The 18,247-nt window shown below is 35.6% G+C and overlaps 1 protein-coding gene and 1 long non-coding RNA gene across 4 annotated transcripts in view; one reads left to right on the top strand and one right to left on the bottom strand.

The window, feature by feature from the left end:
* The window catches only part of LOC145944816 (uncharacterized), a 394,708-nt gene that overhangs the window by 21,561 nt on the left and 354,900 nt on the right, over positions 1–18,247 (top strand). The window lies entirely within an intron of this gene.
* Positions 1–18,247, bottom strand: part of Sli (slit guidance ligand) — a 329,787-nt gene that overhangs the window by 16,092 nt on the left and 295,448 nt on the right. Inside the window, exons 2-17 of one of the 2 annotated variants that reach the window (XM_083053307.1) lie at positions 17,512–17,583; positions 17,065–17,208; positions 10,609–10,680; positions 10,064–10,135; positions 9,745–9,958; positions 9,245–9,408; positions 8,685–8,756; positions 8,510–8,581; positions 8,352–8,423; positions 7,928–8,071; positions 7,602–7,765; positions 4,040–4,190; positions 1,603–1,749; positions 622–693; positions 454–525; positions 189–352 (exon numbers count right to left, since the gene is read on the bottom strand). In XM_083053307.1, coding sequence (XP_082909433.1) covers positions 189–352; positions 454–525; positions 622–693; positions 1,603–1,749; positions 4,040–4,190; positions 7,602–7,765; positions 7,928–8,071; positions 8,352–8,423; positions 8,510–8,581; positions 8,685–8,756; positions 9,245–9,408; positions 9,745–9,958; positions 10,064–10,135; positions 10,609–10,680; positions 17,065–17,208; positions 17,512–17,583 — 1,868 coding nt within the window. The remainder of the gene's footprint in view (positions 1–188; positions 353–453; positions 526–621; positions 694–1,602; positions 1,750–4,039; positions 4,191–7,601; positions 7,766–7,927; positions 8,072–8,351; positions 8,424–8,509; positions 8,582–8,684; positions 8,757–9,244; positions 9,409–9,744; positions 9,959–10,063; positions 10,136–10,608; positions 10,681–17,064; positions 17,209–17,511; positions 17,584–18,247) is intronic. The other variant, XM_083053308.1, reaches the window with a different exon arrangement.

Here is an 18,247-nt window from a genome sequence, read left to right as displayed (position 1 = left end):
TTCAATCGAATATTTCACGGTATATATTAGTATCATATTTGTTCTCTATTTCAAATTCATAGCGATCTGATCGACTATTGAATGACTATAAAATACGATCATACAAATTACACAAAGGTAGATGTATCATCTATAGTTGCGTAATAGTCAAATGCGATTAATTAGATAATATATTGAATGTTACGCACTGGTGCATTTAAACTCATGATGAGGAATGTCTTTTATAATGGCATCCTTTAATCGCGGCGGATCATGACAATGGCCAGTTATTCCATCTATATCTCGTTTTCTCAGCCATCCGGCAAACCACGCGAGATAGCAGTTGCATGCTAGCGGGTTACTTTGCATGTTGCTGCAAATACCAAAAAATATATCAAATGATACAGTAGTAAAATAAGGAGGAAGTGAAATTATAATTTTCCATGATTTTACAGCCGATAATTGTTTACTTACATAGAGCGTAAATGCGGCATGTCATCAAACGATCCCGGCATAATACACGTAATGGAATTACCGACGAGATTTCTACACAGAGAGTCAATTATATACGAATCAGCGTTTATATTGTGCGATATCGTTTTATCAACGAAGACGATATGTTGTATCAATGAGAGTACTTACAGCGTTTTAAGGTTCGTCAGACCAGAAAACATCTTGTTGTGTACTTCTCGCAGCCTATTTTCAGATAAAAGTCTGTGAAAAGAAAGCTTCGTCATTTCGCGAAACGAGATATTACGACAAAATGAGAAAAGATTGAGAATTGAGTTTTACCACGTTACAATTTGCGGTCGTTACTTTTACGAATCGATAAATATCATTCAACACATTCGAAAACGAAAGACATGAAAGTATGCGAAACATTTTGAAGCTGGTACTGTGAGATATATGTAACGCTTTTATTAAAACATTCTTTAATCGCTTCAGAACATATCTCCAAAACGTAGAATGAAACTCCGAAATAATGCTCAAGATGCTTTAAAAATATATATGTATATACAGCTATTGTGAATTTATAATCCTTGCCATCTGAATTATGCATTGTATATAATAATTATAAATGACAAGAAGAGCTATATAATAATTGCAATCTTAATACCCGTATATTATTTACTTTTTACAATATATAAAAATTATTAAAATAATATTTATATATTGTTAAATTAATTAATATATTATATTAATTAGAATACAATATTAATAGATTAATTATCAATAAAAGTAGTTACATCTATGATATTGTAATATTTCTGGTAATCAGTATGCAGATACAAATTATTTACGATAAAATTTCAGAAACTGTTAAATAGATATTTAAGATGCCACTCGAGTCTTTAATGAAAAACCGTCGGCATTGTTTTAATAATTTTCCCAGGGACATTGTAGCTTTCGAAAATTCTCCGGAAGATTCTCTAAAGTTGAAAATATCGACTAAGAAGACCGCGCAAAGAAAACAATCCTGGCGTTACACAACGGTACTTCTAGAACGACTTCCATTGTGCTAGTAAAAGCGAAGTTTTCCGGAAAGACAACGACGACGCGACGACATCGTGAAGAAGAAGCCGGCTTCTTATACGAAAACGGCGTAAATTCGGGTTGACTTACAGGTCGGTGAGATTGTGAGCCCCTTGAAAGGCGGACGCCTCAATGCGAGAGATTTTATTTTTCCTGAGGTCCAGATGCTGCAACTCTGGCAGCTTCTCGAAAAGGCCGTCCCCTTTGATCTTGTCCAGTTCATTGTTGCTCAACAGTCTGGCGCGAACACACAAGTGAAAAAGGATTGTATGTAGAGCGAGATCGCGGCTATGATCGCGCCGAAATGCTGCGTGTTTTGTGGCGTGTATATATCGTTAGTCAAACAGCGAATAGTAAAAAAAAAGAGAGAGAGAGAGAGAGAGAGAGAGAGAGAGAGAGAGAGAGAGAGAGAGAGAGAGAGAAAAAGGAGAAATTGGTACTTGCCGTTCGTTATTCCATCACTTGTTTTCGACTACCCGCCGAGCAATTTATTCTCTCTACCGCGTTATAACAATGCGCCGCCCAATAAATTTTGCGAATTGCGCGCTGGAATAACTCTCATGCAGAAATTGGTGTGTTGCAGAATTTTCGTGCGATATACCAAGCAATAGTGTAACTTGTGCAGTTGATTGTTTTGCTTCGTTCGTAATTAATATTCTAACGTTCAGAGCTAAAACTATTAACTTGGAACCTATCGGAGTACAAAAATGTACGCTACGCGCACATGAAATAAAGTAAAATGATAAACGCAATTCCTATAACAATTATTAGTAGCGCTCGCTGTTTTATTTTCGGATATACGTAAAGTTTTAAAGTTTTTCGACAAAAATATCCGATTGCGAGAGAGTAAAAATAAATTTGAATATTGTATATCAGATTTATTAATAAACTTTAATATAAGAGATACGAATAAAATAATAAAGAAAAACTAAAGAATATATATACATATTAGTAGAAAAATAATTTGCTATGTACGTTTGCTATGTATTTTTATTTTTAAGAACTGATACATATGCATCAAAATTTCTCTCTCTTTCTCTCTTTCTCTCTCATTGAATGGTATCGAGAAATTATTTTCCAAAGCGCCGATCCATTAAACGGACCGGATGCATAATTTACTGGGAATAATAGCCCGATCTCATCATTGTCTTTTTTCCATCGCATTCCACGATTTAATCAGGTGATTATCTGGTTCGACGATCGAATTAATATTCGAGCAAAGGGACGAGGAATTTTCTATAGACGAATGATATTCATTTTAACTACTCGACTGGACCGTCCCGACTGATCGATCGACTTGTCCGACATTTGATAATTCGAAATGAACATTTTCTCATGAAAAAGTAAGAGCAGTCTATAATTATATAGTAAAATGTGTACCTATAATATTAGATTATAAAATATTTATAATTGCAAATGGACATATTTGTGCATGCAACAAGCCAATAAAATTTACTACATTTATTCTCAGCATTTTATTATCCGTTTTTCTATTTTTCTAATTTTTTATTGTTATAATAAATATATTTTATTATATATATTTAAACGGTTTAATCAATTTTTTCGTTTATTTTAATTTATCTTCTTGTATACATCGTTTTGCAATTGCAATCTGCAATTTATACTAGGGATTATTAATGCACATGTATGTCCGTATTTAACTCGCTAATTGTTGCCATTAGCTAAAAATGATTATCACTCGAGCTAACACCGGTGTTGCATTTAACTCTGATATTAATTGCTTGTATAATTCCAGTCTTTAATATTGCTAATAATATTGTGGTACATAATGTGTATCCATTGCATATTTAAATGTTGATGTTATTATCTAGATCTATATACTTATCACAAATTGCTGTATTGAATAGATAAGTTTTTCGGTGTGAATATTATGAAAATTATGATGGTATAATTATATCGCACTAAATATATATTATAGCGTATAATTATTACTCATTATTTATTGGAAAAGCACCTTGTTATAATTTTAATTACGATAGACGGAATTACCTGGCGAAGGTATAAATTGCGCGATTATTTTTACCCGAATATCTTAAATAACAAAATATTTGGCGGGAATATCTCTCTTATTTTAGATCAACCAACTGCCTCTTCATCAACGCGATGTCACATAGTATTTCGGGCGGCACTAAAAATGTTCGCGATGCAAGTGCGTTCAGCGTGACAAACATAACTGCATGAAATATATTGCGGATGCTGCTACATCCTGTATGACATAAATTGAGTTTGCCTTTGGTTCTCTCATTTTACACGCCTACGTTTGCCGCTCTCGCGATGTAACGACAAGTAAAATATTGTTAGAGGAAGCTTTAACGGAAATTATCTGTTTTTTATCTGTCATTTTTTCGTTATCAACGGTTTGTTTATCGAGAAGAAGATATACGAAAAAGAAAAAAAATGTATATAGAGTTTTCCGATAAAATTTTGTTGCCACTGATTAGCAGCGAACTAACCACGTTCCTTTATTGCGTGCAAATTTAACATATCAATTAAGAGGTCTACTTACAGCGTCGACGTATAAAGCGGCAGGTCCTTCGGTATCGCAGTTAATCTCTTGTTGGAGCAATCAACCGTTGCACCGTTGCACGTGCAGGACGCGGGACAGGCACCAGGCAGAATGCACTCGCCGGCCCTTTTTGTTAACAACTCCTCGTCACCTGCGGACAAAGTTTCGAGATAGAGTCGAACTCGAACAATCGCGCCTGAGCAACACTTCCGCACTCGATCACGACCTTTCTCCGGGTTAAGACGGGAATAATGTACACGTGTCGTGCGCGCAGAGCGTCGTTTGACATTGCGGTCACGAATTAATGCTGCGTACGAAGCATTCCTTCGTGAAAATTACGTCGGTCAGACGACATAATCATACGATAAACGCGATGATGATGATGATGATGATGATCTCGATTCACTAACGATAAATTTTGATAATGAACAGTGTAATTAATGACGTCGTTAAACGAACTCGTACGCGCGATGCCGTATGTGCTTGCACGTTAATCGAGTGTTTAACGTCGTGCGTTAGTGTTGAGAACTAAATATGTTTATGTATGAATGCGGCTACGGCAGAAATGATTTATCATCGTATTATACACCACATTACAATTTGCCGGGTGTGATGTACGCATACGTAATTATATTGACGATACACACATTGCGTGACTAATGCTTATATGATGTATATTGATTGTGTTTTTTCTACGGTAGTCAAAATATAATAGTAACTTTTATTCTCCGTTAAAAGACCATTAAAAGAGAAGAAAGCAGAATAGTTAAACTAGAATTGGCTATTGGCTTTTTCTCTTTTCCAATATTCAATGGACACACATGCTTATTTTTTCCATCTTTGACGCTGCATTTTATAAACGAATAAAATCACGAATTATGAGCTATAATAATTGATGATGTCAATAAAAAAGAACTATCAATTATTTTTTGCATTAACATAATATAACATAGTACAAGTTAATATATATAAAAATAAAGAAAATATTATATAATATAATTATAATAATCATAATAATCATAATTTTGTGGTATTTGTTTTTTACATAAGTACTTATTTATATTAAAGATTAAGGTAAATAGTAAAATAAAAAAACGTAAATTTTTGCTAAGTTAAAATTAATCGATTACTTTCCGTTGTCTGATCCACCTTTCAACGAACCACTTCGATGATATTCTTACGGGAGTGCTGTTTAAGGAGCGACATTCGTTTCCTTCTACAAAGACTAAAAGCACTTTTCTCCTAATTCTCGCGAAATCCTTCGTAAAACAGAAGCAAGGGTATTGTGTAAATTTTTGCTGTAGCCGGCGGCGCGCAAGTTGCGAAACTTGTATACAAGTTTTACGCTGGCAACGTAAGTTCTTGTTTGCAAAGCTACACGTAGCAGTTATGCGCGTTTATACCGACACATACCTATGTGTGCACATGTGTATGCTACCAACATGTTTGTTTGATACTAACTCTAAATTGAGTTTTGTATAAATACGGGGTATACCGAGAGTAAGTCGCGTCAGAGATGGATATCATCATTTCTTCAAGTAGTATTAACTGTGCTCGTATACTGCCGGAATAATGTAACAATCTGTTTCTCATTTCTTTTTGAAATGTGAATATAAATCAATATAACAATATAAATTTAAATAAATATTGTTTATGATTGTTATTTTTTTAAGGCAAATTTCTATCTTTAGCTATATTGATTTTTAAATATATTGCGACATTAGATCCATTATAAATTTTGACTATATCAATATTCATGACAAGGATTATATCAATATTTATATAAACATGCTACATTAATTTTTTTTAAGAATATTGATTAATATCACAAGCCGCGGAACAATTTCTTCTTGACAAAATTTACTATTATATTAAATTTATTTATGCGACTATTTAGTACATGTTCAAGACGTTAACAAGCAAAATGTTACGCGGCTCTTCAGTTTTTGCATCTCACATATTCGTATATATGTATTTACAGCAATATATGTATACGTTTTTTCGGAGAATTAAGTGGTATACAAGGAAAATACATTTGAACTGAAACTTGAAGCCACATAGAAATGTTAGAAACTTCTAGGTATTATTGTCAAATGCATACAGCAAACATACGAATTGCTCAGTAAAATGTATGCCATTATAGTATTTCAGAGAAATATGATATCTATACACTATCAATATTCTTTCTCTCGAATTATATAAAACTTGTGAAAAGACAAACGACTGTAATGGAAATAATCGAGATATAAAATTCTTATAATTCCTCATATCAAAATTTGCGAATTGTGATATATCACATTGCAAATTATATGTGTGTATATATATATATATATATATATATATATATATATATAAAATTTGATATTTATCGAAGATATGAGTAACTTTGAAATCATAGAAAATATAAGTTTGTTTTGTATGTAAAAATGATGTAATATTGTTGAAACATCTTCAACTGTCTTTCTAAAATGCAGAGAATATCAAAATGCCTATGCGTATTAAAATTTAAAGCAGTTATGTATATATAAATCATAGTTTCCTTATCTGTATCCAACAACATCCTATTTTAATGGTATAACGTGCTCGAATATTTTCTTACGATTTTCTTTCGTGAGCTAACATAAAATTTCATGTCGGCAGATAAAACGCCGAAAAATGCAATCTTTCTAGGGCACGCTTATCTACATCGATCATTTGTATGTAGCTTTATTTCGATAAATGATTATCGTTCGTACGAGCACGAACGAAATGAGTTTGCGAGCGTGCCTGCGAATGCATATAATAACATCGACTGACATTAATGCATACCTACCATGTGATATTAGATTAGCGAGATACATATATCGGCAATTACATACGTCCGGCAAAGTGACCAGCATTTATCAAGGGATTCTGCTGTGCGAGAACACCTATATAGATCGTCTGGTCACCTGTTCCGGACGTGTCGACAAGAACGAAGAAGAATCGAGACAGAGAGAAAGGAGAAGACGTACGTGTCTGGATATGGGATGCAAGAGGCATTGGAAGTAACGGTGGGTGATTTCACACGAGTGAAAATGGAAACCGAGGATCGGTTCGGAAGTGGCACGTTGTGTGCCATCACCCATTGGGTGATTGATAATAAATACGATCGATCAATTTCAATGATTTATGTCGACTTTCAATTCTTCTTCAACAATAGAAGATATTAATTTATAGATCTTAAATTAATTTGATCTTTTATTCCGGTGTTCTTGTTATTTTCTATTTAAAATAAGTGCACGTTTTGATCTTTAATGATTCAGCCAAGCTTTAACAAAAGCCAAGATGAAATGAGTGATGACAACATTGATCTAAATTGTGTTGAGATGGAAAGATGATTAATTTCACACAGATATGTGTACAAATATATGATAATACAAAGATTCGCGAAGATGTGAAATGTGAATGCAAGTCAGCGGATAATAGGGACCTATTTACATTCATCGTGCAATATATCTTCCTCCACATAGACTACCGACCTGTATACTATCCTGCCGAAGTGTTAAGAAGAGATATACCGGAAAAGTCGAATTGTGCTTACCCTTACATTTGAACTTGTCGTCCCGCATCGAATCGATCTTCCGTTTCTGCGCTCTTTTTGGCGATTCGCATTTAGCGCCGGATGTCTCTATGGGGTGCGCGTGAAGATACGCGCTCAGCCATCGTAGATTGCAATCGCAGATGAATGGATTCCTCGCCAAGTGTCTGTGAAAAAAGAATTAGGTTACTGGAAATGCATTAAAAATTGAAAGGAATATTTTCTTGATTAATTATTTTAAAAATAACGCTTTTACAAAAGGAACTCTTTAATATGTTAGGATAAACTAGCTAATGTTTATAAGAAAATTTTTTATTAATAATACGAACAGCGTTTTAATGCTTCGCAAGTTGGCAAAAGTCCCATTAGCTAATGAACGTATATTGTTGTCGTATAAAGACAACAAGGTGAGACTGGTTAAGTCTTTGAACAGATCTGTTCGTATGCATGATATCTCATTGGCATTCAGCAACCTGAAACAATAAGTTTCGCCATAATTTTCAACAGTTGCTTCATTGCAATACCTCACGGGAAAGCGAGAACAATACGTAAGACCATGAATAAAAACATTTTCTTCAGTAGTTATAATATGAATTATTAATTCTCTCGCCTTCTTAAAGTTGATCTCACATCATGTAAGAAAGACATACATATACTTTATTTTATTCATTTTTATATAAGATTTTTTTCATGCGATTATATGTTTTAATTTTAAATTTTAATTATGTTTTCTACTTTTCTGTATCTACTCACAATAATTGCAAATTTGTCAAGCCTTGGAAAAGACCAGCCGGTAGTTCCGTGATTTTGTTTCCGTACAAAACTCTGCAACGAAATGTATCATCGTTTATTCTTGCACAAAATAAGAGATTATTTAAAACGTGTAAATAAAAAGAAAGAAAAATACATACAGAGATTCGAGAGACTTCAAACCGTGAAAAGCATCTGCTGCTACTTTTTTTATTTGGTTGTTGCTCAGGTCACTGCAGAGGAAAAATCGGAAACATACAAAATTAAACATTTCGTGCGCGATCGAATAATAGTGTGTATATATGTTAGAGCAGGTCAGTCACGAACGTCACTCACATTCTTCGCAATTTTCTATACGGTGAGAAGGCTTTGGGTGGAATTTCCGTAATGCCATTCTGTTCCAATCGCCTGTACAGACAATCGAGAAAAAACAAATTACAAAAATAAATAAACAAATTTGCACATTTATGCTAATGACCGTTTTAAATCGCCGACTATTGATCGCTTTATCTATTCGTATTATTTCGTTAATCTTTTCTGTTTTCTACACGTATACACAAAGCTAAAAAGATGAAATTTTTTCTCATGTTTGTGTGTCATATGTATTATTATTTTCGTTCGTAAATAGAGCTCATATAAAACCATTTACATAAGATTATTTTGGAACATTATTTATAAAAATCATAAATTGTAAAAATTGTGAATATTATTATTTTTTATTATTTTTTGTCAGAACGAATAATTATAAACGCCCAAAAAGAAATAAAATAACGCATACTTGAGATACGAACGTGTACTTGAGTCAATATACGTTATCGAATACTCGAACAAGAAATAAATTTCAGACGAAGAAATACATACACAATGCGCGAACATAGCGTACCGGTTTTACTTACAATTCAGTGGTGTCCTCGGGAAGGTGGGTTGGCACTTTCGTCAAGGAGTTCTCTCTGCAATCGACAATCCCATCAGCGCATTTACAAGGATGCGGGCACTGGGGTTCAGCGCTGCATTCCGATCCCGTACGCTCAACCAGGCCTGAACACTTGAACTCGTGCTCCTGCAAACAATAGGTTTAGAAGTCGTATCAAGCACAAAGTAGGTTAGCAGGGAATATCGATGAATTTAATGATTGTTGAAATGCTCTGCTATAATTAATCTTCTTTCTCGTACAATATGGGGTTAATGATTAGACTAGTTTACTTCATTATAAAAGGTTTGACGGTTAATCAATTAATAATTAACGTATATAATTTAATAAAGATATAATACATTTGTAATACATTAATAGGTGATAAATATATCAGTACCTATATAAATTAAAAAAAATTAACGCTTGTAGATTTTGCAAACTAAAGTTTAATCGACGATAATTCGTTTCTCCAATCAGTCTTACCTGTAGATCGCCGAGATTGCGATCCTTGAGATGAGCCGGAGATGCACATCGTGTGTGTTGCCCTAGGCGAGGATAACTCCTCAAATGACGCGATAGCCATGCTAAATGGCAATCGCAAGCGAAAGCGTTATCCGCAAGCTTCAAAGTTCGCAAATGCGACAAGCCATTCAGCATCTCCTTGCCGAGCGTTATGAGTTTGTTGTTGTTTAGCATTCTAAAATGGATATTTAACACGTGTTTATTTTCTATCAAACGCGAAATTATTTTTATAGGACATCCACTCTAAATAATCTTGACAGACACATCTATCTCTACTTACAATATTTCTAAATCTTTCAACTCTCGTATCGAAGCTTCGTCTATGCAAGTCAGTACGTTGTTGTCGAGTAATCTAGAAAAGAGAAGTAACAATAATTATTTTTTCAAATAACCAAATAAGCAAAATAATTTAATACAACGTAAATTATGAATATTTTAAAAGTATTATAATTGTAACATCTCGAAGATTTGCCTTCTCGCGTACACTTAGATTTTGGAATTGTCTGACCACACAGGATATTACTACTTAAATTTAATACATGATATAGAAAAAGATTCAAAATGTAGAAAAATATAGTACTATAGTGATTTTATATGTATATATGTACACACATATACACATATTTAAAAAGTGGACTTACATAATCGTAGATTTTATCTAGATTTTTGTTTCAGAACATTAATTTTATGTGAGTAAAGTCGTCATATATAAAAACATCTTGAGTTAAGCTTATAATGAACTACTAGACTTTGACTAAATGTCTTCAGAGAGATTGTTACAAAACAATTTATCTTTGTAGTAAGTACGTCCGATAAGATACTTACAAATGTCTAAGAGCGGACACTCCTCTGAGCGTCTTTGGTCCTATGGTGGCAATCTGATTGTGACTGAGGTCTCTGAAATACATAATACATACTTTTTCTAAGCATCAGATTATAATCTATAAATTAAATCATTTGTTTTTAGTTAAATCTAGTAATTATTATCTTAAATATCAATACAGTTTATACAATCAATAATATCATTTAATTTTAATTAAAATAATTTAAAAAATATCTAACATACATATAAGTAAAATATATAAAAATATGTTTTGTTAATTTAATTACGCACAATTTTTTAAGAAAGATACTATAGAAGAGATATTAATAGAAATGTTAAATTTTTTTTTCTTATCCAGTCAATTTCAAAATCCATTTCAAAATGGAATCCGAAACTAAAATCTTTATATTTTTTATACCATATATTTTTTAAAATACATTTGGCGGTATAACGCATCTATGTATGTGTTCGTATGCCTGAATTTGATTCTTTTTTTAATCAAATTAAATCAGATTTTTCAAGCATACTCCAATTCAATAGTGCTTTGCCCTAATTTCTCGTACATGTGACTATTTCGCGCGTGCATGTAAAAACTACCAAAATCCATCAGCGTCACGTTCGTCAGAACCGCGTTACAAACTCGCGACTGTCCATTGACCTCTCGACCTATACGTTCTCAAAGGCGGATGACCACGTTCACCATCATCGGTGCAACACCCGCTCGTTCCACTTTATTGTGGCCATAGTCGCGAGTTCGTCCTACATTTTCGATCAATTATTCAAGAGCGTCGAATGCCGCGGTAAATGTATGTATCTCCTCCGCGCGCCTCCGATTATCCCTCGGAAAGTTGTCGTTCGTGCGTGTGACCGGCCACACGTGCATCAGACCATCACGTGAGTGACTATAGACTTATTCTTCATCGCGACTGGATCATTACCCGTGTAACGAGAAACCATTTCCATTGGTCTCACGCAATAGTTGACTCCTTACGAGCATCTTAACATACTTCGTAATCATACAAAAATCGAAATTAATTTCATGTTATGTTAAAATTGATTCAAAAAAAGAAAAAAAGGTTTAAATCTGAGAACTGTATTATATTGATGTGAAAAATATTAGTTGTTATTCTTCTTTTTAAGATAATAGAAATTTAGTCTTTTCTGTATACATTTATTCATATTATAATGTCTTTAAATCAAATTAAATACGCTAGACACAATATAAAAAATAATTATACATTAGATTAAATATTTATCTTTTATATTTACTGTATAATTGAATACGCTAATGAAACAATGAATAAAAATTAACAAATAATTGAATCGTCTCCCACTGATACGAAGAGACACCTCTGAACGATCGAGGATTAGACAAATGGCGCGGTTGGAATCTCTCGAAAAGCATGCGGATATCGTGGAACCTCGAAATCTCTTCTCGAGGTCTGAGTTAACCAGAGGCTTGTGATGATAGGTTAGTGGTCTCGGAGTACGGCTTTCGCCATTGACCATCCATTGGGTTGAAACTCGTAATCTGTAATTATGTTTGCGAGAGAACGTGAGGAGGGGGACGTGGGGGGATGAGCAAGGGAAAAAGAGAAGAACAATAAAATTGCGAAACAGAGAATGGAAGAGAGATGGTAAACCGGGAGAAAGAGAAAGAAAGAAAGACGACGAGGGGAACGTAAGGTGAGAGTGTGAGACTGGGAGATTGAACTCCCAGTTCGCTCGAGCCAATCCAGAAAGTAATTACCGAATTTCGACGCGCGGCCGCGTCTGCACCGAACGCACAAAGGGAACTCGCGTCATTCGCGTTCGAGTTGGTCGGCGCGAAATATTATTGTCCCTATAGAGTTTGATCGTGCCATCGAATAAACGTTTGTCACATGCTGTACGATAAAAGTTTGTCTCTTTCTCTAGAGCACTTCGCGAAACTATGAAACGAATTAAAATGGTTTCATAACTATCGATTATTGATCAGAAATTATATATTTGACATCGTGCATTTTTTCTCGGCAAAATACTCGTAAAAATTATTTCGAGAGAAACGAACATACATTTACTAATGAGTTGGAAATATTCTACATTCGTATACGATAACGTATTTAATAAATTGACAAGATGTAACAAGAAAAAGGTATGGTAAATATGATAATGAAAAACTAGAATTTAGAGTATATGTTCAACATGTAGAAACTTGGGATATTAAATTCCCAGTGCGTTCGGTCCAATCGCAAAAAGCAATATCCGAATTTCAACTATGCTGATTCGACAAAGAGAGCACTAAAGCCTATTCTACTACGAAATACCGTTTGTTATTACAAGCTATTGATTACGAAAATGAATGCAATTCGCGCAATTACGCATATATAATTAGAAAAAAAACTCAGATAAAATAAACGCACTGGATTATTCATTATGTATTGCATCTTCAAGCTCAGCGAGCTCAGAGAATAGACGACGATAGTGAGCTACGACAATAGTCAATAGGGAAAACGAGCATATCGGGCGTTCGCTTTGTATGTACTTTCGCATCGTGGCATGTAAGACGAGGGAGCTAGAATAACTCCCAGCTCGTCGGGCCAATCCAGAAAGCAATTACCGAATTTCGACGTGGCCGCGCCCGCGCGAAATTAACAAAAGGACTTTGGTGGTCCTCGCCTCTCGCGACCAGCCTGTCCAATTCCGAATGTTGCCGGCGCCGCTAACTGGGTTACCGCGATAAGAACGGGACAAAACGAGATCTGACGGATCGCTTGCTTCTGTTCATAACAGAAGGTCCGCGCCTTACAATCTTTTCCTATAGCCCTGGTGTAGCATAATCGCGTTCTCGAGGGATTGCGAAATTTCGAGGGAGAGAGAAGTCGAGACGCGCCGAGAATTACAATCGACCGCGCATTCTTTCGATGCTTAAAATGTTACGCAGAAACATTCCTACGTATTTATGCGGTTTTAATAGTCTTTATAACGATACTCTACGTTGAGATTCCTGGTATTTTTTTGCTTAGCGTACTTTAGTGAGTTGTACACTGCACAGCAGTTTGAAAACTTTGTGTTCTCTCAAGTAGACACACATTCTCTAATTCGTATATTAATTCGAATAATTATATTTCTCTCCGTATAATATGGAAAATAGAATAAAAATTAAGTAACAGCGTGTTTACGGTGCGTCAGCAGATATAATTACGTTTTGAAGAATATATGAAAATGTCAGGTGATATTAACGCGATTTTACATCCGGCTCGCACGTGATATAACACCATACGTCAGGATGAGAGGGATTTACTGCAAGGGTCGTGAAGGCTGCATAATACAGCATATTACGATCGTCGGGATACACGATAACAACTGTACGATAATTATTATAGCCGCTCGAGAGCGATAAACCGGGGTTGAGTGCACGGCTCCTTGTATGACGGGCCTATAATTTGTCGACGTTGAAAGCCTCCTCGGGTTCTCGAATTTTGTCCTCTAAATCATTCGCGCGGTCGCGCGACTTTGGTTCAATTCGGCGAACGTTTGTCCTGGTTATTATCACGCTTAAGCGTATAGCGGACAAATGTTTTGCAACGTCGTCGTCGTAAAATACAAGCTTGCACGTTGCTTGCTGTATATCGCGTTACAAGCGCCACAAATACGACCGTGCGACGGAGTGATACTAATCAGCGGAGTGCCCGCGCCCCTTTCCATTGTGTCAAACCATTTATTACCACGTTGGTTTCATCCTCTTATCGTATGGAATACCGTATCTTCTTTACGTTTGCGCGCGATGGGTTAATCATATGTTACGTTCGCCACACGATCTGCCCACATCCGAGTCAGGCGAGTCAGCGTCGAATTTACGAGACGAGCACATAATTAAGTCCACGTGGCTTTCGACCGAGCATTAAGGAGGGTTTAATTAATTGGCTGTCCACTTATCGCTCAATTATCAGGCACGAGATTTTGTATTGAAGATGATTTTCTGAATCACGTTTGGCTGTAGAATAGTTTAATTATATAGTAAGATAGTATACATAAACGAGTTTATATATATATATATATAAATTCATGTATGCGTATATAAAAATTTTGTCCTAATATTACAATATTGTGTGTAAGAAAAAAATGTACAAAAAGTAATAATGCGATATGACATTGCTTCGTTGATTCTTTCGACAAAGAGCAGAATCTCGTACCGGGAATCTTTATAAAGAGAAAAGGAAAGATAGATCGAGTTTTGTAATGTGGGAGGTCTGATTTAATTATAAATTAGAGAAATATCTTGGAGAAGCGCTCTGCAAAGCAAGCTGTCGCGGAATTACGAGTTTCTGAGAGTTTCTGAATAACGGCCGGAGCAGTGCGCAAATTAGCATCTTCCACTTTACGATTTTAACGCCGATTTATCCGTGCCGGATGAAGGATTATCGGGCATCCGAACGCTCGTGGGAATCTCGCCGTAAGGTCGTAACATAATACGTCCTTTTGTGAGGTGGCTGATCCAGCCTTATCGTCAGAAACTGCATGTTATGCCCGAACGAAGCGCAGCCTCGAAGAAAGAGAGTCGGGAGGTTTCGAGTCCTGTCCATCTTGCCCACTTTGCAGGATGATAGATGGACCATCTCCTCCTCTCCTTTTCTCTCTCCTTTTTACTTTTCTTTTTTCGCTTTCTGCCGCACCGTTCCTCTTGTCTTTCTTTTTTTGTGCTTCTACTCTCTTCCCGGATCCCGCCATCCCTGTCATCCACGACGAGAGGAGAAGACTCGTGTGCACTTTTCGACTGCGTGGCTGGCAGCTGCCGCGAACACCAGGAACCTCGGAACGGAAACGATTCGTGCCCATCGCCCCATCGCGATAAAGACGCGATATCGCTGCTCGTCAAGCCGGTCTCTGTCTCTCTATTTTGTTTTTTTTCTTTACTACCGAGGTAGCGTCGTGCCGCGTTTGATTGAGATTCCGGATCGTGAAGAATGTTACGGCGCGCGTTCAGAGGAAAAGCATCGAAGGCGGGACAGCGTAATCACGAGGGATCGGTATTTCTTATAAACGTCAAGGTGGTTCTCGTTAGCGAGAGGCGAACTGTATGTCGGGTACGGAGGACCAGTCATGTCGTTGCGTTGAAAAAAAAGTCGGTTCGCTTTCTCGACGGATACCTTATGGATAATTTGTGTATACAGAGCGGTCGTCTATTCTTTTTCGTTCTTTTTCAACACAATCACTTTCTGAGATCGTGTAACCGTAGCTAGAAGTATATGAAATATCTTTGATAAATTAAGCAAAATCAAATAATCTTAAATAAAAAATACAATAATTTTTTTAAATATTATATTGATAATTATTTCTTGATATTCTTATAATAATTGAATATAAAATTTACTGTTTCTTTAATACGTCAAAATTAAATTTTTATGCATTACACTCTAATCAAGATTCATACATAATATATAAAGTATCGATTTTATCATATCTGACTAATGACTTTATCAATCTTTGTATTTACAAATGTCAAAAATCGTGGACTCTTTTCCGCCTATTCATTTTGCTCCCCCGAATCAGGCCACGCTAATAAGACAGTCGGTGAGCGATAGCGCACGCCGTACTCAAGCAACCGGTCACGGAAGAGTGAAAACACTTTTAGAGCGTCGCGTGCAAAGACGAAAGGCAAGTGTCGGGACGGCGCGGCGTCGGGTAACGTTGCATATCGGACGATCACCTTTAAGAAACTAAACCCCGGGGTGAAAAGTCGCGTATGCAGCCGCGCGTACATTCGATCGACTCGCGCGGCAGGTTACACAGGCTTAACGGCTTGGGGTGCCTCTTGCAGTACGTACATACAATAGGTATGTAGGCCGTCGTCTGAAAAGTTTATGTGATAACCTTCGTCGTCGCGCATAACACAATGACGGGAAGAGAAAAAGACAAAAGGGCAGAGGCAGAGAGGGATGTAGAGGCGACAATATGTACGTGCATTATTGTGCGTATTCCTGGTATATGAAACCCCTGACGTTTCAACTGATCTCACATGTAATTATTCTCCCGAGATTTCGCTTCTCGAGAAATCCGCGCGCGAAATACCGGCTCGGATGTTGCTACGATATTACGAACTTTCATGACGCTGTAGACTCGTTGCAACATCACTCCTATCTCGCAATGTTGCTGCGCTATTTAGCCTCGCGTTATGTACCGTATACCGCTGACAGATTGCATAAACCCCGCGACATATAACATGTTACCGGCTCTTAACAAATTCTGCTGTTCTTGTTTGTTGATCTTTTGAGATATCTTGAATTTGTAATATTAACGCAATAATGCAAGCAAATCTGTTAGCAAGACGTTTAATGGCTAACGTTAATGATCATAAATATCGGAAGATACTTATCTCTAATTGTGTAGTTTAGATCAAATCCAATAAATCTATGTTACAATGTTTGCCTAGTTAGATTATAATAAGAAATATTATGTAAGATTAATCTTGTACTCACAGGCGTTTTAAATTCATCATATTGCTAAAGAGAAGATCTGGCAAGTGGCGTATTTGATTGTTATTTAGACGTAACTTCTCCACTGCCACCAAATCTTGAAAAGCCCCTCTTTCGATGGTATGAATTTGATTGTTGGATAGCAATCTGTATATAAAAAAATATTTTTCTAATATACAATATCAATTGAAAAAAAGGTTACTGTAATGCGAATAGAATATGAACGACTTTATATTAAAATTGATATTAAAATAATATATTACAAAGTTCTGATTTCTGTACTTTATAATTAATGTAATTGAGAAATTAAGCAGATACATTTTTGAAATAATTTTTTTATGTTCAATCATAAATATTAATGCAATATAATAATTAATATTTTATATTTCATTATTTATTTGACAATTAAAGATTCGAGTATATATATCAAAGTAAAAAAATATTACTTACAAAACGTGGAGCGTTGCCATATCCTCAAAATCTGTTTTGAATATCACCGATATATTATTTCCTTGAAGATTTCTGCAACATAAAGAAAAAGTCAATGTAAATATCAGTCCTTAAGAAATAAAAAAATTAAATAAATTAATAATATAACTGCCAGAAAACTATTTATATTTATAATAAATCTACAAATAATACACATTATCTCATATATAATTATTTTGCATATTGCGCAAAAAAATACTTAAACAAGTTCTTGATATAAGATTGTCATAAGATTTTTTACAACTCTATCGATTGAATGAATCTAGTTCCGTGTCTCGTACCCCTTGACGCGGAATAAAAGGTTAACAATCGTACCACGAGAGAAAGAGTAAGAGAATGGCGAGTGTACGGTATCGCTGGTTCTGCCAATAAAGGGTTATACCACTCCGTTACGAGGAAGCGTGAATTTACTCTTCATGTCGAAAAAGAAGAAGACCGTGAAGTAGCCGTCAAACACAGCCGTACGCCAAGCGTCTACCTCCCTCGGGGAAGTTTTATTAAGGCCTTATTAAATTGGTTCCTTTTCCCGGGGAAACTTTTTACCTGACAAAAAGCTCAGGCTAAGAACGAGTAACAAAGTCAGTCAGCCTACGAGAGCCTTTTCCTCTCAACGCAGATTTCTCCTTTTTGGCCTGACGACCGGCGTAAATTATTCTCTCTTGTCCACTGATGTGTAATTCTTTATCGACAACAAAAG

This window comes from Prenolepis imparis, unplaced genomic scaffold (genome assembly GCF_030444845.1).
Source record: "Prenolepis imparis isolate NDT839.2.m4 unplaced genomic scaffold, iyPreImpa1.0 SCAF_1, whole genome shotgun sequence".
NCBI lineage: Eukaryota > Metazoa > Arthropoda > Insecta > Hymenoptera > Formicidae > Prenolepis > Prenolepis imparis.
The sequence above is the reverse complement of the archived record's forward strand: the minus strand, read 5'-3'. Positions and strand labels throughout refer to the sequence as shown.